The sequence below is a fragment of the Diadema setosum genome, chromosome 9 (genome assembly GCF_964275005.1).
Source record: "Diadema setosum chromosome 9, eeDiaSeto1, whole genome shotgun sequence".
NCBI classification, from domain to species: domain Eukaryota; kingdom Metazoa; phylum Echinodermata; class Echinoidea; order Diadematoida; family Diadematidae; genus Diadema; species Diadema setosum.
In genome coordinates this window covers 30,884,237-30,907,370 of record NC_092693.1, presented here as the reverse complement: position 1 = coordinate 30,907,370, position 23,134 = coordinate 30,884,237, and the positions used below count along the sequence as shown (strand labels likewise).

The following is a 23,134-nucleotide window of genomic DNA, read 5'->3' as shown; positions in this document are numbered from 1 at the left end:
AGTCTCTTGCATGTGTTCCTTTTGTTCTGCATTCATAAGATGCATCAAGTTCGTCATGATATTGTGCACGAAGCATTTAACACTTCATGATCAAGTCACGAATTAGAAATTCTGAATCATGATCAAGTAACGAATCAGAAATTCTGATGAGTATTGCTTTAAAACTACAGGTACATTTATCTGCATCAACTTTGTGTCACTTCACCTTATATCATCCTTTTTTTCAGGGGGGGGGGTTAAAAACTCAGAAATTAACAAATATGTCAAACATGCCATCAACTGACTATGCTACCACCATCAAACCACTTTTGTCTTCTCTATATTTTCATTCTGAAAAGTCATCTGCATTGAGCCTGCGTCAATCAGCCATCATTGTTGTGAAATGGAAAATGAGTGCTTTAATCACCTGTACACATGTTGTATTCTGATTGTTCGGAAACTAAACCAATGCTTGAACACTCTATCTACTCATCACAGCTATTAGATCCAGTGTGAAACAGTACCTTACACACTCAGGGTGAAGAGACAATGTTATGTATCCAATGGCCTTGATACAGAATCAACAATGGTAAACGTGGGAACAAGTTCACAATGTTCAAATCAACAGTGTGTCACAAAGCACGCATTGAATTTACACTCTCTTCCTGGAGTGCCAGATCTACTTCTACAGTCAAAGGTCTTCTTCATTGATAGTGTGGCCGTGCATTGAACCCCTAATGGCAGATGCATGTGCTTGGAAGTACAGTTGAACCTCTCATATCCGGACAAGTCGGGACCGGGGCTCATCCGGATAAGGGATTTGGCCGGATACGGGAGACTCAATGCTTTATACATGTACATATACATACACATGTACTGATGTAGCCCATTGTAGTACCACATGTAGTAATGTGTATACTGCAACCTTTTCATTGCTACACTCAGTAACAGACCCCAAAATAGAGGTGTATGATGATGTTGGAAGTAATATGTAATTCATGTGTGTTTGTGTAGGAGTTTTCAAGGAGTTGGGAATCCCCCTTTCCTCCCGTAATTATCGACCAAAAAAAAAAAAAAATCACGGCGAGATTGCGTCCGTATAATAGAGAGATCCGGATAAAGGGAGGCCGGATAAGAGAGGTTCAACTGTACATATTACATTGTATTCACTGAGAATTCCATACTAAGAGAAATATTTACAGATCCCAATGATGGGTGCCACAACATTTCTTTCTTTTTTTACTTGGCTAACCCTTGTGAGACGTTCTTCATATAATAGGATCAATTTCTGCCCTCAGACTCACATAGTACTTGTACTTTGCTCGAGAAATAGAAAAGTAAAGCAGGAAGTAAAGGAATATCAATTTATATCAGTACGCAATGCAAAAATGCAAGATTCCAGCTGGACATCTCTTTCACTGTTTCGTTTTAAAATTACTTCCTTGTCATCTGACACCAATACAGTCAAATACTCTCTACAAATGTATTATTTGCAAATATCATTTGACACACAATCTACATACACGACTGTTTATTTTTCATCATGTCACATATAAAGCAGTATATGCACACAACAGTTATACAAAGCTCTGTCATCTACCCGTATCTGTCAGTAAATTTCAGAATCTGTCAAATTCAAACTGCCTCAAAAGACTGTAACACTTTAAAACATACTGACAGGCCCACAGAAACTGTGTCAAGCAGTGCCTAGAATCTTATCCCCCCCCCCCCTTTCGTTGTTGTTGTTATTTTACTTACATCCTGAGCAAAGGATACATGTATGTTATACACATATATCTTGTAAGCATGCACAAGCATGGTTTAGAAATAGGGGTGTGGAAGACATACCAATTTCTCCATACTAGATTAGTAGATTTTGTCCACCATGTACTGTAGTCATGGCTCATGGGGAGATTTACAGGCTATAACTCTTGCTCATTTCAGCAGGTACAGAAACAAGGAAATGTTTAAGATGGAAAGTCTGGAAGTACTGTGGTACACTAATGGCTACTTCTAGTAGTAGGACACATGCTTTCGTATTACTGTAGGACAAAATGTGAGCCAATTTTTCAACCACCCTGAGAGCTGTTAAACAAACCCAAACAAACAAGTTGCAATTTTGCTCATACTGCCTACACATCTATTTGGGGATCTACCTGAATTATTTTTGTAAGGATCTCTGATAAATCAATGCCTGCACTGCTGAAATTCCATTACATGAACATCTACAGTACGACTGAGCTGATTGCACAAATACAAGCTGCTTAACCATTACATGCCTCTGATACTACAATTGTACATACATTTGTGCACAAATAAGTTTTATATAACTTTGCTGCACAAATCAATTACAAGCGCGCATTCATTCATTCATTTTACTATCAACAAATTCAATCGATCGCTTTCTAGACTACTGTGCCACAACATAATGTACAAGTCAACCATTCACCTTTCACCAAAAAAAAAAAAAAAAAAAAATATATATATAAATAGTTGCCATTTTTGCACTATACTCAAGAATCTGTGTGGTTTTCTCACTTGTGACCTTTTACTATTTGTATAATGTAAAACCAAGTGAACAAATGGGTTTCTATGAAGGAAATGGCCTTTTTAACATGATTATATTTGTCAATCTGACAGCATATTTTCACTCTGCACTGCAAGAAGTTAAATTTTTACACCCTTTACACAGTCACACATGGCACAAAGTTATCATTACTGAACAATGAAGCCAGATAAAGTATTACCATCAAACAGATAGTTTGTGACTGAACAGTTTGTGACTGAATGCCAGTACATTGCTAAGAAACTGGAAAGCATATCTAGGGCCTAGAAAACTTAAAATGCTGCCATGAAAAGAACATCATGAAAATTATTTGGACTTGATGATCCCATTTGGTCATATCAATTTCAATTTGAATTGTTAGAGCCTACTTCACACAAATCGCACCTGTCTGCAGTGGGAAAAACAAAGACTTAATGCAGAGTGATCTTAGACTTTGACTTGGTGACCAGTCAGGTGGACTTGCTGTATTCATGGAAAACGGAAGTAATGATGATATGTCATTTTCATGGTGATTATATACTCTCATCAAGAAGCATTGACATACATCAGTACCATCATTATCATGCAGCCAAAGACAAGCTGAAAAGGACAGATTTTAGGTCTAGATCCCTCTCTCCCTTTTACAGTCATGGTGGGCGATGGTGGTAAATGGCAACCTGTTACAATACTAACTGTGACCAGCCCGAATGCTTCGCGTTTGGGCTGAGATAATAGGATTGGGATCTTGTACGGGGTAGTGTCGCAGCTATATTTCAACTTAAAAACTAAAAAATGCATCACTTTGAATACATACAGATGTAGTCCAGTTATTGACAACAGGATACAGTGAACATTTGGTTCCAATAAGAGTCCATTTCTGTCCAAGTGAAAATGATGACTTTAAATGATTTGGTCAGGAGGAATCTGTGAGAACGACAACTAACTCCATACAATGGATTTGAAACCTATGCACACGTTGTGCTAACCAGTAGCAGTGTAACCTTTTAACCAGGCACTCTTGCTGTGCGACATCGTGTGGGGCACGATCGCTCTCTGCTGGTGGGCGCATTTCACTCAAACCCTTTCGCTCACCACTACACAGCGCGAGGCGAAAGGGCCTTGTTCAGAGGCTAAAAACATTGCTACTCTCATGCATATTCATATCGCCAGTGCGCAAAGTGCAACGCAAAGCTTGCATCAAAAAAAGAAAGAATGAACAGGAGGTATGGAGATGAACTTGTGGAAAAAACATCTTTTCAAGACCATGGGATCAATCAGAAAATAAGCAAGTCCTCAACTGGTATGAATTAAACACAGAATGTATGTATAGTTTAAAAGTAAGCCAAATAGCTGATAAAATAGGACACATTCTGAGGCACTTAAATTTGTGTTTCTTTTTTCATCATACAGAGATACCACTCTGTTGACTCGGGGCGCTCCCACAGTATACTGTAAACTGTGTGAAGGAGCGCCCCAGGGTTTATATTACAATACAAGCCTTCCATTTAGGCTTTATTTCAAATTATCTTACATCTTCAAATTGATCTAGTTCTGGACTACTTCAGAAATCTATTTGCTGTCCCTCATTGCACTTCATAATTAATCTGTTCCTAATGGGAACCTGGTATACCATGTTCCCAAAATGTAGACAAGCATGTCTGCATTCATGGCATACCAGTACATTCATGCTTATTTGTGTTATGCTGACTAGAAAATGAGTTTCTTCTATCATATTTGATCTTTTTCTATACATCAAATCTGTGCACATTTTTTTTTTTTTGGTAATTCCTATTTTCCAACAGAGTAGTACACTTGTTTTGCACTATCAATATAAACTCATAAGATGTATGCTGCAATCAAGGCTGAACTCTCAAGATTTTGACTTTCAAAAACAAAGTACAACAAAAAAGGTCCCAATAAAAGATAGGTACTAGTAAACGCTTTTATTACAACCTCTTTGTTTTGGGATATCTCATCCATTTCAAAACCAATTTTTATAAAATAAATTTTGAAATCCTCTTAGAATTGTACATGCTCTTTACTATTTCACAACTATAAGTAGTTTCTAATTATCTGACAAAAAGTTGGAAATCTGAAGCCCCATCCCTAGGTAATCAGATTCTAAACAGCTTATTCTGTACAAAGCCCTGTTGCTGCACAGCAAGCCCAAACAGGGCTGTTCCAGTCCCCAATGAAATACTTAGCAACCTGCTGGCAACTCAGCTCAGAGCGAAGCGACATGTTTGGTAACTCAGCCATACAAAAATCTAACCTTGATTATTTCTGCTTTATTTTGGTGTTACAAATTTCGACTTGCAAACACAATTTACAACCCACCAAAAATGAAGATTTATTGCTAATATGCTATGTCTGCACACTGTAGATCGCTTCTTTCTGCAGTTATTTGCTTGGTAAAGCCAGGAGTTACCCAGGTGGTCATCATTGCATATCAGTTGGTTTTGTTTTGTTTTGTTTTTGTTTGTTTTTTTTTTTTTTTTAAGTCACGCTGTTGGCCGTGCGGCGGTACACTCAATCATTGTGCACATGGAAACAACCACTGGAGCAGACAATCAAAAGTGACGCACACAATCAAAAGTGATGCACACGCCACGCTCATTATAAAACAATGTGAAATGCGTGTAGTGAAGTGAAGAAGAAAAGATTTTGCAGTGTCACAAAAATTCAAAATTTGTCCCATGGACATTGTGCGTGATGGCTTGGTAGGGTCTATATGGTATGGATTGTAACACCAAATTAAGTCCAAACAATCAATTTCATGTGTGTAAAACGTACAATTTGCAGTACAATTGCAATATCTTTTAATGTTTACTTTTGTTGCTGCTTATGAAGGGTGTCCCTTTAGCATCAGCAGGGCTGCAAACGAACTCATTGTACTAGTTCTAGTGACAGTCAGACCCATATGTCTGACCAGTAGGTACCCAGTTTTTCCATTTTTTTTTTTTTACTGGTCCATTCCTGACAAAGTTACTGGTCCAAAAGTGATTTTTACTGGTCAGGAACCATCAGGGCAATTCCACGTTACTCACGTTACACTTTTTAGGCGTCTCTGTATATTGTAATTGCCATATTTTTTATACTGGAAGGTTTGACATACTCTCTGTTGTACAATAGATGCACAAGTCCTTAGTCTACCATGCAATATTAATAGAATTTTACTAACCACATCCATACCGGAAATGAAGACAAAATACTTTCGTTACTCACGTTACATTTTTCGGGACGACATAAAAAGCCAGCATGCCTTTATTCAAAAAGTGTCCTCATACTGGGCAGTATTTCAAACAACTGTTGTATGATTTATATGACTCATGTTGTGGTACTCAAATATAGGGGGTCAAAATTTTGAGAGCATTGGAAATATTTGACAGCAATAGCAAAATCGTCGTTACTCACGTTACACGTTACTCACGTTACATATTAGCTCATAATCACTACCACATAACTGACAATGAGAATTAGCTGGAAATTAAATGCTTTTGATGAATTTAACCTCTACAGATATTTTGTCCCTAAAATAAAACAATATTGGCACTCTTTCATACTTTTCCCACTGTCATACGGTCCTATATTCCACATACTTTACTTTTCAGAATCCCAGTAACCGCTATAAACCAAATGCAAGAAAATATAAAGTAGTAGATACTAGTTCATGCAGTGAATTAAGATATTCTCCTTCTATTCCCTTTCACAGGAACTTAAATGTAAGTAGTTTTAATCATGAGTGAAACACTTGCTTTCATAAACTGTACACTACTTTAGAAATAACATACAGTACATTGTCCACAAATTACATCCAGCTACTGTTACCAGTGTGGACTTTCCACTCTATGTCAGGGCTGCCAACTCTCGCGCAATTAGCAAGACTTACGCAATTCATCAAATTTTAACTAACACTGATAAAAGAATTCTCACACTTAACCACAAAAACAGCATGTTTAAAAAAAAAAGTAATGTCCCTAAAATTCCTGATTATCCGAACATGCAATATGCCCAAGCCCAAACTTTCGAGATTTTCCCACAGGCAAACTTCCTCTATGGCATGTGTTGAAATCTTTACTAGAGTATGCACCAAATCCATCAGTTAAAATGCAAAATTGATGAAGTTCACTCCAGTGGAAAGGGGGGAGGGGAGAAACCCCCCTTCCACACCATCCCCAATCCCCCTCCCCACCACTGTCACTTCGATTAGTTGCTTGCTTACTCACACTTCACTCCAAATTCTCACTCTAGTTTGGCAGCCCTGCTATGTACAGTCTTTGTATTCAGTGATCTACCTCTTAACCCAAAAATTATTCTTGTATCTTCTGGTAGTGGTGGATTCTAACTTTGAGTAAGTTATTGTAGTTAAGCAATTGTCATTATTTTGGGTTGATAATCCCAGAGAATTATGTATAAAAAGCTGTAACACTGACAATTCTTGTAAATGTCTTAAACACACATGTATGTGTATTTACCAGCTGCCAGAAAATGATTATTGTTAAACCCCCCCGCTCAAAAAAAAAAAAAAAAAAAAAAAAAAAGGCATTGTAAAAAGAGACAATGCCAACTCTTGCTCAAAGTTACATCAGGTATACAGATTTTTGTTAATCTATTATGCTTCCAATTCGTTTGTAAATTGCATCGAGGTGCATCGTTATATTCCCATTTGTCTTACGATTGCTCCACTAACCAATTACCAAAATTGTACAAATTACAACGTTAAGCATTAAAACAAAAGCTGGCTCTAAAAGGGATTTAAAGATATCCATAGCTGATATCTGAAATGATATAATGTAAGGCTTAGAACTAAAAAAAAAAAAAAAATTATAATGTCCACGATTATTAGCCACATCTGGTTCGTCTAATTTGCCAATCAAGATTTTCTTTGGATAGCAAGTGTGTTTAGACTATGTATTATATAACAACCAATTCAAGCAAGGTCATGTAAGGTTATTTACAAGACCATACTCTCTTTATGCTCCCTCAGCTTACTCAAGTCACACAAAAAAATATTTACTGTCATTGGTATAGAAATACATTTGTATTTCGTGATTTTTAGTCATTACTCACGTTACACCCTTGTTACTCACGTTACATTGTTACTCGCGTTACAGTTTTTGAACCTCTCTCATTATAATACAAATGCATATACACAACTCTTTCACCATTTTTCATATTAGGTAGAGGCAGTATGAAGAGAATTTCCATTGGCATATTTTAAATCCAAAGGAATATTAAGATATGAAACTATTTCAGTATTTTCGTTACTCACTTTACATTAGTTTTAGCAGTTTGGCAGTATGCATTCTACCAATTCATGGGAATACGGATCATTTTTTCCTCACTGACAACTAGTAACTAATACCCAATACATCATAAAAATCAATAAATCAATTACTTACCATTCTTTTATATTCTATGGATTCAACTCAAACATTCAAGTACATTTTCAATGTAATTCTCAATGAAAATGTAATTTGACTTTAAAGTGTAATATCTGCCATTCTGGAGGTATATTAGTGTAAAAATTGGCTGTTCCACATGCCCAGATGTATACTGAACAAAATAAAATAGGTGGCAAGTTTCAACATAACAATTTATTTTTTCACCCCATGACACCAATCTCATGGAATTGCCCATCAGACCAGTGCCAGTGTGCAGCGTTGTGTCACTAGACCAGTCTATGTATGGAAGCATAGAGTCTACAGCCTACAGGTTGCTACTTGTTCAAGATGCGGTCAGTGTTCATGACTTTTCTACATAACTTGGTTAGGGTCCTAGATGTGTAACGTTAGATAGGGTGTGTTTGTTTAGACATCTAAAATATTCATGCTCATTAAATTTCCACACAGTAGAACACACACTCACACGAGTCACAGTCAGACAACATTGTCAATAAAAATAGTATGAACACCACAAGGCAGTGAAATATTTGATAAGATCTAGAAATTAGAAACTGCTAACTCATGAGGTCAGAACCATGGATCTTTCTCTGCAGCATAGCCATGGCCAGGCATGGTCACACTGCTAGACCACCCAGCTACAGCTGGCGCCATCCCTTGCTCAACGATAGGGTTCCGTGTATCGTCCGGCGGCAAGCCCCCATACACGGGGGAGGCACCAGGCTGCTGCGCTTCTCACATACTAAGTACGCAATACACTGCATAACGTGCACTCGTCGCGAAGCAGACGTACTTCACGCTAGACCTATGGCATGCTGTGTAAACCGTGCGTGGTAGAATATTCAACTCGCTGGGTAAACCCAACGTAATACGTCGTACAGAGTCAACCTCAGGTGGCTGTAAATTAGTTCACCATTCGATGATAGCTATATTTTGCCGTGTAAGATATGTCATAAAATAATACTTACGATCCTGGGGGTCGTCAAAACTGCCTGCAAGTAGGCTCAGGTCTGAAACGGAAGAAAACGTAAAATCAGAACAAATTCGATGCACACCTTTTTCACAGAAGGAAGGGTCAAAGGCATAAATACTCACCCGCCATGATGAATAAAGCACGAGGCAATTTATTCACTTATCTGATTGGTCAAAAGCGGATAGTCTCATACAAGTCGCGGCGCATTTCGTGCTTCTGTCAATGTGTTTAGAGGGTGACAGAGTGAAAGTTTGTCTGATGTCTGGGAAAGTATAATTTGGTGAATATAATAAAAAAATGTGCATGGTTAGTACAGTTATGATAGATTTTCACCGAGGACAGCTTTTATTGTGTCTGCTCAATCCATGAATATCAGCGAATCTTTAGGGCTATGCATAAGTCAGGTAGTTTGCACAACTATACGTACGTATCACCTATTATATTTTTCATGAGTTCTGTAAGATACTATACACCTCCGAATGTGGTCGGAATGGCTGTCTTCTTTCGTGTTTGAATATAATGCTATCTTCGCCTAATACATACATACATATATATATATATATATATACACACACACACACATATATATATATATACATATATATATATATATATATATATATATATATATACATATATATATACCAATGGAGAAAATTTTTACATACAATTTATGTGAAAGGCCTTTTTGAAATTGTCATTTCACAACTTCATCCCTCGATTAGGTCTAAAAAAGAGTGGGGGATATTATTTAGCTACTGGTACACTCTTAGGAATATACTGTATAAGTGGCTATTTTTGCGAGAGTTTAATTTTCGCGAATTTCACGAATCACAGTTGGATTGCGAATTTAACAACACGCGAAAATGTCGCCATACACTAGAGTAACAATACATGCAAGATAGCGTTGGTGTCAATTCGCGAAATCAACATCTCGCGAAAATGTCTGTCACCTTCTAATTCGCAAAAATATCTGTACGCGAAAATAACAGCTTATACAGTAGTCACATTGCGAATGACCAGTCATAATAGAAAAAGATATTTGAAAGCAGACAAATTTCGTATTGAATGTCATGTGATTTTTCAAATTTTTCATAATGTTTATCCGAGTTACATGATTTTTTGGTGATGTTTATTAGTGTCAATATATCCAGAGTATATTTTTCTATGTGACTATATCCCATTACATTTTTTACTGATATCATTCTTAAAGTGTTCACTGTGGAACAATAGTGTTGATTATATACGAGTAGAACATGCACTATAGTAATTTTGTCGAAATCATATCAAGTCTAGTGATGGAACTTCCATTTTTCAAAACAATGATATTGGTTGCTTGTCATCATGTTTTCTTTCTCATAAAAAGAAAATTTAGTAAAGACTTCCATGTGTGCATGGTTAATGTAGGGACCTAACCTGGTGGTGTCTATAATACAGTACAATGTACGCAATTTTAATGAAAAAATGCACTATTATTCGCACTATCTATTTTTAATTTTGATCACAAACATTTACATTTTTGATATCATTAGGCCTAACTTAATTATGCAATCAGTCTTTCAGTTTTCTTTTGAGCTGATTTCTTTCTTTTTAACTGTTATAATAGCAGTGGGGGATCCACTGTGGGGGGGGCACTGGGCACACACCCCCCTTAATTTTTTTGAAAAATAAAAGGAATGAAAGGGGGAAAAAAATTGCTTGTCGGTCGATGAAACCTGAAAGTGGCATGAGAAACAGAAATAAAAAATTGCATGGTCACGAGTCTTTTTTTTTTTTTGTTTTTTTTCCCAGTTGCTTGTCAGCTGATTAAACCCGGAAGCAGCATCAGAAATATTTTTTGCGCTCCCCCCTGAATTCCTGGATCCGCCACCAAATTAGGTTATGAACACACACACACACCTTTGGAAGTGTATGTGTCTGGGTGTTTGTTTGTTTGGTTGCTTGTTTGTTTATTTATTTTCAAGTTCTGATTTTTTTTTTCATGGGGGAGGGGGTCTTGGAATATAGCAGTTCCCCCCCCCCCAGGTGGTACCTGTTGTGGGTAATGGTATCTTATAGCATCCACACTGGGTATAGCATAGGCAAAATAGTTAATTACAAGTATCATTTAGAAGTACATTGTGTATCTTGTTTGCCGCATCTTGTCATAACTTCGCACTATTCATAAAATTTTGATGGTGAAGAGTGCTTTGTTTTGTTTTGGGGTTTTTTTTCCCCTGGCATTTTTTTTTTACCCTATATACATCAAACATACATTCATATTGATACATCAAAATATTTCAAATATTATAAAACATCATAATATTTCAAATAGTAAACGTCATAATATTTCAAATAAAATACTTTGTTTTGTTTTGCTTTATTTTTGTGTGATTTTGTTTTGCATGTTTGTTTGTTTGGTTGTTTTTTCATTTGTTTGTTTTCAGTGGCGGACGTCTAGAGAGAAGGGGATAGGGGGAGAAGGAGAAGGATGGAGAGGAGGGGGAGGGGAGGGGAAGGGAGAGAGTGAAGGGGAGGAAGAGTAACCCTTGAGCAAAGACTATGTGTGCAATGGCGGAGTCCCTTCGATTTTATTGTCGACATAGCAACATTATGCACGAAAGTCTTCGTGCTACACTGGTGCGTGCTAGTTCATGAGCAGGATAACGGTATTCCTTGCCCATACCCGGCCCCCGGCCCATCTCTCTCTCGTCGCTCCTATCATCATAGCCAGCTAGCTCCCCATTCGGTCCCGCTGAGCTGCCCGCCACGCCCCGCCTGCTGATGCTCTTTGTAACGTTAGAGTAGACTTTCTTCGAAGTCTTCGGGAGTGGGCCTGTGACTGTGTCTCTCTAGATCTAGATAGAATCTAGGACTTTGAAGTTCGAATCGTTCTATCGTAATATCGCATCTGCTAACCGAATGGAGGACCAACAAACAAGCAATGGAAGCATATTAAAAAGTATCGAGATCTACCGTTAGTTTTAGTATTTCTAACGTAACAGAGGGTGTGGACTGAACTGTTCAGATTTTGACAAGGAGGGCCGATAGGCCTACACAAGATCATGGAAAATACTGCTAAGAAGACTTTCAAGCCACAGAATCAAGTTCAAAGACGCAAAGTTGTCCCAAAGCCCCAGAGGAAAAAGGTTTGAAGCGTTACTTTCATATTTAGAACTAACAGTTAGACTTAGAGTAGAACCTATCAAATTTAATCTGAGTAGAAACTATGTTAGGAAGAATACAGGGTCTTAGACTTGGTTAGGTAGGGCCTACCATTTTTTTTTTTTTCTCACTAAAGTTCCCATGGCCATGTGTTAATATTTGACCATCTTATTCTTGGCTGTTGCATTTCAAAAGGAGGATTGCCAGAAGAGGGTTGTCATATTAATCTTGATAAGGGAGGAGATAAATCTCACAACTCATAAGGAGGAGAACAAGAACGTGAAGAAAAAGAATAGGCCCTATATTAAAGGGGCATAGTCCCGGTAGTGTAGAGGGCGCTGTTGATGATACTGCCAATCACCGTTAGCATTGATACGAAGATTACTGAAGTTGAGCTGTCATCAAGAGTAAAGTGCGTAGGGGTTGCTAAGTATCGTTGCCTTCGTTGTCTTCTCTGTGCATTGCGCAGTCTGTAGTAATGCCAGGGTGCGTGCATATGTGCTTGTTATTATGACATCACAAAAGAAGTTGGGGTTTGCTAAAGCTGTCATCCCCCTCAGCCGAATCAGGAGCGGAACTGTGATCGGACCACTGACTATACAGTGCGTGGATCGGACTTCTTCGGACTCGGGGAAGTGGGCCAAAGCGTAAGCGCTAAAGAGGAGTAGGTCTCTATCTATAGGAAACTTGCGCCGTGCACCCGCGTACGCATTTGACTAAAACACCGGGACCGTGCACCTTTAAATTCTAAGGGGTGTTGCAAGAAAGTTGCAATTAATTGCAAGTTGCAATAGACTATTGCAACTTGCAAATATTTGCAATTTAATTGCAATGACTTTCTTCCAACACCCCTAAATCTGTTAAATATTGCAAATAAATTGCAGGGTAGATTTTTTAATCCCTCAGTGATATTTACTCAATTAGTGCTCCACTGAACTATCACAAATATCTTAAAATCAAATATTTGTACATGTTAAATTTCATGTGCAACTATACAAAAGTACTGTATTGTCATTCACAAAAATCATAGAAATGAAAAGTAAATGTGCACAGTGCAAGGTAATTTGCAAGCTTTTACTTTTTCGTTTTACAGTACTTCGATTTACTTTTGCGTAGGGGCTTGGAGCTGGTCTTTATGTGTCCTTGATAAATTTGATTATTGCCCGATTGAGTTTTAATTGTCTAGTTGAGATGTTGGTAGCACTCATATTTTACCATGTGAAGCTATTTTGTATCAGTTTGTTGGGTGAATTTTTGCCGTTCTTTCGAGGAATCAATTCAAAACAATGCACAGCAACAAAAAAAAAATAATAATAATAGTGATAATGATAATAATGGCTCGTTCTACAAGTGTGACATTACACACTGTAGTACAGTAGTAGTTTTCTCATCCAGCAGTAGATCACTAACTGTGAAGATACTTTAAAAGTTCATTACGTTTGAAGGGATTGTCCGATTTTCCCCAAACTTTCACTGATGTGTCCAGATCCTAATATTGCTGCATTCACTCCAATCCCCATTTGTACAAGTTTTATATGAAGGTGGACTTGTCCTTCAAAGGCACAACAACCTTTTAGTTTTACAATGTATTTCACAGCCTCACTGGAGTGCAAACCCCTCGTACCACAGTGGCTTCTTCTGCCACTGTTCCTCATGTCGGATCTTCCACAACAAGTTTGTCAGGGAAATTGATGTTGTCGGCCGCATCGGCGCCAAGGTCCGGTCCAAGACAGCGCGGCAGCAGGGCGGGAATGCCTTCATCAGCAGCTACCAGCAGTTGCAGCTAAATGCCAAGCCCCAGTGGATAAAAATTGGGGATCGAGTGACAGCTAAGGGTGAATACGCAGGTAAACAGTCACAGTCACAATCACTATTGAGATTATAGATGTAGGATTTTGATGTTGGTTTTTTTTGTTTGTTTGTTTGTTTTAGTCGTTCCAGCAGATTTCATTCAATGAAATGGTTAGTTTGCTCCATTCTCAAAATATCAACGTCATGATACAATTAATGTCAGATGTGAAGCCTACAAATATGTTATCTCAAGTTATGCATGTTTATGCTGCTATTTTTAATGGAAGGAAGGTACATCAATTAAAAAAAAAAACCAAGAATAATGCATGTATTTGATCGTACTATGGTAACAAAAGTAGATTATCTTTTCTCATGACCTCTAGCATTTCATCAGGGGGGCATTTCATGAAGCATTTTGTCAAATATTTTTTGTGACATTTTTGCTCTCAGCCAATCAGATAAAAGGATTTTAGTAGCTTATAAACAGTTTGTCAAAAAAAATATCTGACAAAACGCTTCATGAAATACTCCCAAGATAAATGTAAGAGGAGGACCTTTGAACTTTGATTTAAACAATTCCAGAGAGGAAGTAAGTAAAAGTTTGCATAACTTGTGCTGATATTTTTCTTTCTTTTTCTTCTTCTTCTTCTTTTTCTTATACATTTGTAGGTGTGGTCAAATTTGTTGGCCCACTTGATGAAGGAATCATCTCACCGCAACTGTATGTTGGAATTCAACTGGATGACCCTGTTGGCCACCATTGCGGCATAATCAATGGCAAGCGCTACTTTGAGACCCCCAAGGGTCGGGGGATGATGGTCAAGTATGAGGAGGTCACAAAGCGGAAGCCAGCGGAAAAGTGTCCACCCCTCCAGGGCAATGATATGTTTCCAAGCTTTAAGCCAGGGAAGTACACTTCGCTGTGGGCTAACTGGTAAGTACCCAGCATGCTACCACTCCATGTTCAACCTGACTTCTTTAAAATGGGATTACAATTAGACACGTAGACAACAGGGGTGTAATCAAAATCAGTCATAAAATGAAAACATATTTCTAAGAAACTGTGGTAATGGTAAATTTCCATGAACAGATCAAATTAAAGAGATATTGTTTTTGCAACAGGAGTCTTCCTTTTATTAATGCACAAATAATCACTAAATTGCCCATTTTCTATAAAGAAAACAATAAGATTGTACATCTGAAGAGTTTGATCACAAAATGATCGAATTAAGTGCCATTTAAAAAAATTTTCAAGTAAGTCCATCATCAGATAGAGCAAAATATAACCTTTCAATTGATACCTCTTTTGTTACAGTGTAACAAGGAATATTTTTGAAGTTATGATTAGTGAAAAAGTATCCCATGTTTTCTTGTTATGTTCTTCGGGTTTTTTTTAGCAGCTTTAATCACAAATATCTCACATTAACAAGAATGGAGTTAACTCATTTTGTGATCAAGCTCTTCATCTGTTGCATCAAATAATCATATAGTTGCAAATGGTATCATTCTGTACATTGGAGGAGAGGTGTAAAGAGTTGAAAACCTGATGCTCCATTCTGTCATTACATCAATACATGATGGTGATGGTGAGTGTACCAATGGAAATCAAGTGTTGATGCAGGGACGGATCCAGGAATTCCGTAAAGGGGAGGCGCCTTTACAAAATTGAAGTGGGGGTACACGCCCCCTTTTTTTTTTCTTTTTATTACCTCCGCCAAGGGAGGAGGTTATGTTTTTGTTACCGTTGGTTTGTTTGTTCATTTGTTAGTTAGTTTGTTTGTCCGTGTGCAAAATAACTCAAAAAGTAGTGAACAGATTCGGATGAAACTTGCAGGAAAGGTTGAGAATGACACAAGTAACAAACGATTAACTTTTGGTGGTGATCCAAGAATTTTGGGGGAATTTATGAAGGATTTTTTTTTGTATTTTGGCAGGTAGGGTCAATGAACTTGGGAGTTCAGGCTACGTGTATTTGAGGTTTGCATGCGCGCACTTAAGTGCGTGCTCTAGTTTCTGCTAGGGCGAGGCACGCCGTGCAGCTGAGGGTTTATGATGTAACAAAGGCTTCTATATTGGGAAATCGGGCGACTTTCAGCACACAATGCTATCAGTGCGTATGGGTGGAAATCACTGATATCTCTATGGAAGAACAAGATTAGTGGTGGAAATGAGCTGCATGCTTGGCGGAGGTCTGCACTCTCAGAGTGCTTCTCTAGTTTCTTTTGTTTTAACAGAAAATAAAGAGGGGGTGCACCCCTGGTCCCCCCCCCCCCCCCCCAATCAGCCACTGCATGCTGACGCACCAGTGTAACATATCATATTCAGTGATATTAAGGGACTAGATTGAGGCACTAATCAATGAATCATAAATGTTTGTTTACACACACAAACACAGTGATCTGGGTTCACCTGTCAACCCGACAGAGGAATGGAAACAGTGGAAGCGGGATCAAGCCAGGGCGAGATCGGCGCCCCCTGGGAAGACGGCAGAGGAGGAGGATCTGGCACTCAGGGCACAAGTGGTATGTCACTTTTGTTTTTCTTCTTCTCTTTTTGCAATGTCCTTAGCTTCAATCCCAAAAAGATGACTAATTGTAGACATTCCTGTTTCTATAAACCTAGTCTGGATGTGGTCCTCACAGTTATGAGATGCGCATAATTAACAATCAAGCTTTTAAGTGTTGAGTCATAAGATATTTCCCCAAACATCCTTAAAAAAAAAAAAATAGACAAAATATGCAGTATGACGTTCATTGCAAATTACTGCATATGGCAAAGTGATATTTGATTGGAATGATTTTGATTCATGAAGAGGTTGACATACATTGTATGACACCCAGTACCTCTGTGGAGTGATCAGCACAATTGCTATATGATAGCAAGGGTGCACTGGTTTTATGGATCCTGTGAATCTGCATTTGTTTTTTGTTTTTTTCTTTTAATGAATCATTATACTCTTAGTACATTTCTAATCTTAGATAGTTATGTATGCTGTTGATATCCTGATATCTTTCTTTAAAATGCAGACTTCTCTTTTTGTGTTTGTAGAAGAGAGAATATGTTTTATATTGATATCTTAGATTTTCAGCAGTATATTAGAGTAGAATACATAGCAATTAACATGTTTTTCATTGTGTTACCAGTAGTTACTTTTATAATCTTTTACCTTGATTTGTATATTTCTTCTGTTGATGAGTTACATATTTCTCATGATTAGTTGATGACTAATTTCAGTGAAATAGTTGCCAGTTCTTTTCTGTCTATAATTTGACATGATGACTTCTGTCTTTCAGTACTGCTGATACATTTTTTGCTTGTAATACAAAAAGTAGCTTGTGAGAATGCGCTTTGTCTTTCTAGTAATGCAAAGTGTAGCTTGCCTAAATGTGCTTTGTCCTTCTACTTGTTGTTTCTTTCTTGCCTCATTTTTCTCTTACTTATTCCTTGACCCCTGATCTTCATGTAATGTCCCATGCTTCTTTAATACTTTTTTCCCCCTTGTGTGAAGTCGTGGGCTCGCGCAGCCAGGAAAATTAGCATGATGTTCAAACTGGTAAGCATGCTTCCCCAAAGTGTGTTACATCACAGCCATAGCAGTTCAGTGTAGTCTACAGAAAGCCCACACCTCAGTCCTTACATAAAAGCGCACTGTTTGTACTGGTACATTGTTTACAGCCAATGTACAATATAAATTTGCATTGATGTTTGGAGATATACTGTTCAAAGAACTGTCACTACAGTGGACTCCCCTTATAACAAGGTCCTCAGGACCGGCAGTTTTCTTTTGTTATATCGAAATTTCGTTACCGAACAGATAAACAATAAAAATACAAAGAGCGGATAATGTTGCGGCCTGAATTTTTACTTCGTTGCAACCAGAATTTCGTTATAACGGCATGTTTGTTGTAACGGGAGTGCACTGTGCAGACTGCCATAATGAACAACGATGATGATTTAAAAAAAAAAAAAAAGCTATAGAGAAAGAGTTTCTGTATTCTTGGCTGTCACAGTTCTACTTGTGCAACATATTTTCCATAATCTTTCACTCATCTCTTGTGGCTTGTGGCTACATCAGCTGAAAGTGGGTTGTGCGTCTGTAGACTACACAAAACGACACATGCCATCATGTGTCTGTGATCAACTCCATGTGTTCCATGTGTTCCATTCCGCTTCCAAGGTATACATCATGTTCATACCATGCAACACACATGCACCTGAAAGCTGTTGGCAGATAATAATATTTTCTCTTACCACCTCACTCATTCTATATCACTCCATTACTGCTGTGTGTTTTTTTTTTTTTTTCATTATTGCATTTAATCTCTCTCCAATAACCCTTTATGTGCTTAGACACTCTAAAGGTATGGTATAGTATTGGTTGAGGTGAGAATTCAACTTTTATTTTTTTGCAAAATAAAAACCACTTCATGAAATGTTAAAAAGCATGCACGTCTAAGAGGATTTCAAACTTTATTTAATGAGAATCGGTTTTGAAGTGGTTGAGAAATCGATAAACAAAGTAAAACAAAGTGATTCTAATAAAAGGTGCATCCCACCTTTTAGTACGATTGCTTTGTTTTTGACATCTCAGCCCTTTCAAAATCAATTTTCATCAAATAAACCTTGAATTCCTGTTAGAATTGTATGCTCTTTCTTATTTGTTAAGAGGTTTTTCATTATCTCAACAACAAGCAAAAAAAATCATCATAAAAAAATGTTGGAAACCTCAAGCCCCATCTCACCTAAAACTGTACCATCCCTTTAAATGCTTAACCTTGTGTGAAACTTTTTCATCAGCGTTCAGTAATCCCTTTAAACTTGACCTAGCTGTTTGTTGAGTAAGCCTACTCAGGTGTAACAACTTGCCACAGTCTAACATAAAGGCTGTCCCTTTAAATGCTTAACCTTGTGTGAAACTTTTTCATCAGCGTTCAGTAATCCCTTTAAACTTGACCTAGCTGTTTGTTGAGTAAGCCTACTCAGGTGTAACAACTTGCCACAGTCTAACATAAAGGCTGTCCCTTTAAATGCTTAACCTTGTGTGAAACTTTTTCATCAGCGTTCAGTAATCCCTTTAAACTTGACCTAGCTGTTTGTTGAGTAAGCCTACTCAGGTGTAACAACTTGCCACAGTCTAACATAAAGGCTGTCCCTTTAAATGCTTAACCTTGTGTGAAACTTTTTCATCAGCGTTCAGTAATCCCTCTAAACTTGACCTAGCTGTTTGTTGAGTAAGCCTACTCAGGTGTAACAACTTGCCACAGTCCAACATAAAGGCTGTGGTGACACAATAGGGATAACCAGATTAGGAAGACTGGGTAATCTCTATTCATCACTGGCAATTAGTTTCCATGCATCTATGCTAATGGGCAAAGAAAGCACTCCGGCATCTGTGCGGATGGTGCACAAAGCACAGGAAAGGTAAAAGCTTCGCTTTTAACCCATTTCCTGCCGGAATCTGAGGGCTCCATATACTTTGCACAGGACAAACCAGGTATCTATAGACGGTTGGTTATAATTCTAACAGCTGCTTATTCATTAGCACTGCATGTAGTGATGGGTTTTGCGTTTATTGCAATTGCACTCCAGTCCAAACTATGATACATAACACCAAATTAATCTTCCCTTGACCTCCATCATCAGTTTATGTGGAATATTGTCACTGTGATACCCTGACACACCATTGTCTGCCTGGGCAGTGTCCCAAACACCAGTTTGAGATGATTAATGTTTTCAGAATTATGAAAAAAAAAAACCACTTTTACTTTCATTCCTTTATTCCAACTTCATATCTAGATGGGATACATAGATAGGATATAGGATTACTTCTGTAATAAAACTACAGAGAATTGAAATCTGACATACATTGTACGTTGTAGCAGATCAAAAGTTATATTTCAGGCCTACCAGGAAATTGCCCCGTGTGACATTTGTGTGAGTGTTTTGTTACTGAAGGTTAAATACAAGCACTATATCTAAAAAAAAAAAAAAAAAAAAAAAGTCAACAGTTTCAGTGTCAGTGAGTCATATTATCAGTCTTCCTGTTCGGACCTGGGAATAGCTGTCTATGTAGGTCATGTGACAGCTGTGACACCATTTACTGAGCAATCCTCAAGTTTATACATATGTATAATGGTGTACATATACACACACGTGAAAAAGAAAAAATGCCCAAGATACAATTTGCTACCTCATTTTGAAAGAGAATCAACTTCCTCTGGTATATTGAGGAAGTGTCACTGCACATTGTTCCTTATGTTGGGAAAAATTCTTCTGAAAGAAAAGAGGAAATAATGACATTTTTTGCATAAAACCACATGAACGTATTTATGCAAGCAACATTACAGTCGCATGACTAGGCTGTACATTTCAAGGCAGCCATATGTTAGATGACGTAAGATAATACATACATTTTTTCTCTATATTTCTCGAGTTTCATTCAGACCTTCGGCAGTCTTGTTTCACTGTGTTTTAGGAGTCTCTCAGTCACATATCCTTCACATGAAAAGTTAATTGTTGCCATCATCGTCATCACAATCATCATTATCAACGGTACTGATGTGATTTTAACCTGTAACATTCTTTTTCAGAGTATTTCCCTTGTCATTATTATGAGCAGTTGATCAGTCATCATCCTGTCGCATCTTCTACCGAGGAAGATTTGTATTGCCAGTGTTTGGTGTCAGCAACATTACTAAAATATAAAATGTTACGGACAGTTTTTAATGACATATTCAGCATAATCAATGTCCATTTTGATAAAAGGAACAGGTGTTGAATTTATGGTGCCGATCCATCCAGATCATGATCCAGGGGGGCATTTCATGTAGTACTTTGTCTGACAAAGTTGTCTGACAAATTTGTTCTCAGCCAATCAGATGCAAGGATTTCCGTAGCTTTTAACAGCTCGTCAGAAAAATATCTGACCAAAACACTGCGTGAAATGCCCCCCCCCCCCCCAATCATGATCCAGATCCAAGATTTTTGTTTGTTTGTTTGTTTTATTTTTTGTTGTTTGTTTGTTGTTTGTTTGTATTTTGAGGATGTATGGGTTCACTGTTGGCACAGGTTTGCACTCTTTGAGTGCTTCTAGATGTCATAATCATTATTACTACTATTCCAACTATTTTGTAACCATCATCGTTGATCATTGCACAACAGACTCATGCTGTGACTAACTTGTTGAGGCCATCAAACTTACTGGGTTATGTTGCAATGTTATAGCAGGGTTTGCAAAAAAAAAAAAAAAGAGGAAAAAAAGAAGAGAAATCAGAGACTTTTGTCATAGGGGCAAGAGGAAATATCCTGTTTTCACATGAGTTTGTCATGTCAGTATTCTTTATGACAGAAGCCCACCATGGCAGTTGCAGCATTATCATTAAAAAAAAAAAAAAAAAATTAATTATCATCATCATAATGATCACCACTTCATGAATATTGCATTCCACAGAAGTATGTGAAATGAAGGTCAGTACTTTTAGGCTGCCTGTGTCATGCGGAATAATATGAGGCTAAATCATTTGAACCCCCCCCCCCCCCCCCCCCCCAAAAAAAAAAAAAAAAAAAAAAAAAAAAAAAAAAAAAAATTGAGGATTTGTACTGCTTTACTGAATTTCCAGGATGACAAAGGCACCCAGCTGAACAAACCAGATCAGCTGCCTCCAAAGCTTCTGCAGGGCATCTCCGAATGGCAGAAGGGCCTTGGGGGTGGGGCCAGGGCAGAGCAGTTGGGGGCCACGCTGAAGAAGCTGCACATCGCAGAGGAGTTGGGGAGGAGGGAGCTGGAGGCGGAGCAGATGAAAGCAGAGAGAGAACGGCTGAGACAGGAGAGAGAGAAGAAGAGACAGGAGGCGCTAGGCTCATGACGGAAGAGCACCAGAAAGATATAGGAAGATATGGGAAGATATAGGAAAGAAAAATCTTGGTACAGTGCACTCTTGTTATAACAATTACTTAACAAAACCTTTTTACAACAAAGTAAAAATTCAGGTCCCAAAATCACTATTTATATATTATATATCTGTATATACTTCATTGTTCGGCTGTAACAAAACGTTTATATAATGAAAGAAAACTGCCGGTCCCAAGGACTTTGTTATAACAGGACACAGGAGTTGTATGTAGAGCTTGATGTATTGACTTGGTTTATGACTGCTGAAAATCATAGAAATGTGGAGGAGGGGTGAAAAAGCCCCAAAATAAACAAACAGACAATTTAAGCCTTGTAAACAGAGTGCTGAACACACAGGTGGGAATATGCTGTATATCCTCTTGTGGCAGTAGAAACCTGATGAAAGTTTGTTGACATACATTTTTTTTTTGAGGAAACTATGGCAGAATGCATTCCCACACTAATACATTGAAGAGTTTTGATTTGTCATTCATTTCTTCGATATGTGTAAACTATCAACCCACAAGATACAGCTGAATGCATCTCCATAGATCAGGCTGCCAATATCCTTCTTTCATATGAGATAAAAACAGCACATATTGGTGAAACAGTCTTTCAAGTATTCCATAAAGATTTGCTATGAACAGTTTTATTCCAAATTTTGTGATGATGAGTGGTGACTAAATTGTAATACCTGTAACTTGCCATGTCCTGATGAGCAGTAGATAAGTTGGACCAATATTCTTCTTATATGATGTACATGTACAGATAAATGAAAATGGGTACCAGGTCAGTATTGCCAGACTTGATTCTAGTTGCCATAACACAGGAGTTGCAGGAGCCATTATCATATACGCAAAACCTAGAGATCTACCTTTTGATTTAAAGGACAAGTTCACCTCCATAGACATGTGGGTTGAATGAATGCAGCAATATTGATAAAACACATCAATGAGAGTTTGAGGAAAATCAGACAATCCGTTAAAAAGTTATGGATTTTTGACGTTTTTGCTCACTCAAGACTGGGTGAGAAGACTACTAAAGCTTGTGATGTCACATGTGTACAACAATATAAAGAAAGAATAAAGAAAATTCAGCATATTTTCACTTTACTCGCATAACAAAAGAACATTTTGACTTCTCTCTTTCAGAAGGCAGAGGGAATGATATTACCCTTAACGTGTGTCAGTAACAAGTGAAAGAAACATGCACTTTAATAAAAAAGTGAAGTTTTTTAAAATTCTCTTTTTATTTCAAGTTCAAGTTCAAGTTTATTTAACCAATTCATTAAACATTTGACATTTTACAAAAGGATACAGCATTAAGAATAATGAATGGTTTGGGACCCCAAAAGAAGCAGAGCTTGTAAAAAAGGGGTCCCGAATAAACATATAAAACAAAACATACTA

General features: G+C 37.7%; 1 protein-coding gene across 1 annotated transcript; it reads left to right on the top strand.

The window, feature by feature from the left end:
* Window positions 1–11,783: 11,783 nt before the first annotated feature.
* On the top strand, window positions 11,784–22,607 carry LOC140233129 (uncharacterized). The gene is made up of 6 exons (XM_072313245.1): window positions 11,784–12,027; window positions 13,641–13,890; window positions 14,504–14,768; window positions 16,230–16,356; window positions 17,343–17,387; window positions 21,454–22,607. Exons 1-6 carry the CDS (start codon window positions 11,944–11,946, stop codon window positions 21,697–21,699), a joined length of 1,017 nt encoding a protein of 338 aa, XP_072169346.1. The 5' UTR covers window positions 11,784–11,943; the 3' UTR covers window positions 21,700–22,607.
* Window positions 22,608–23,134: the final 527 nt, after the last annotated feature.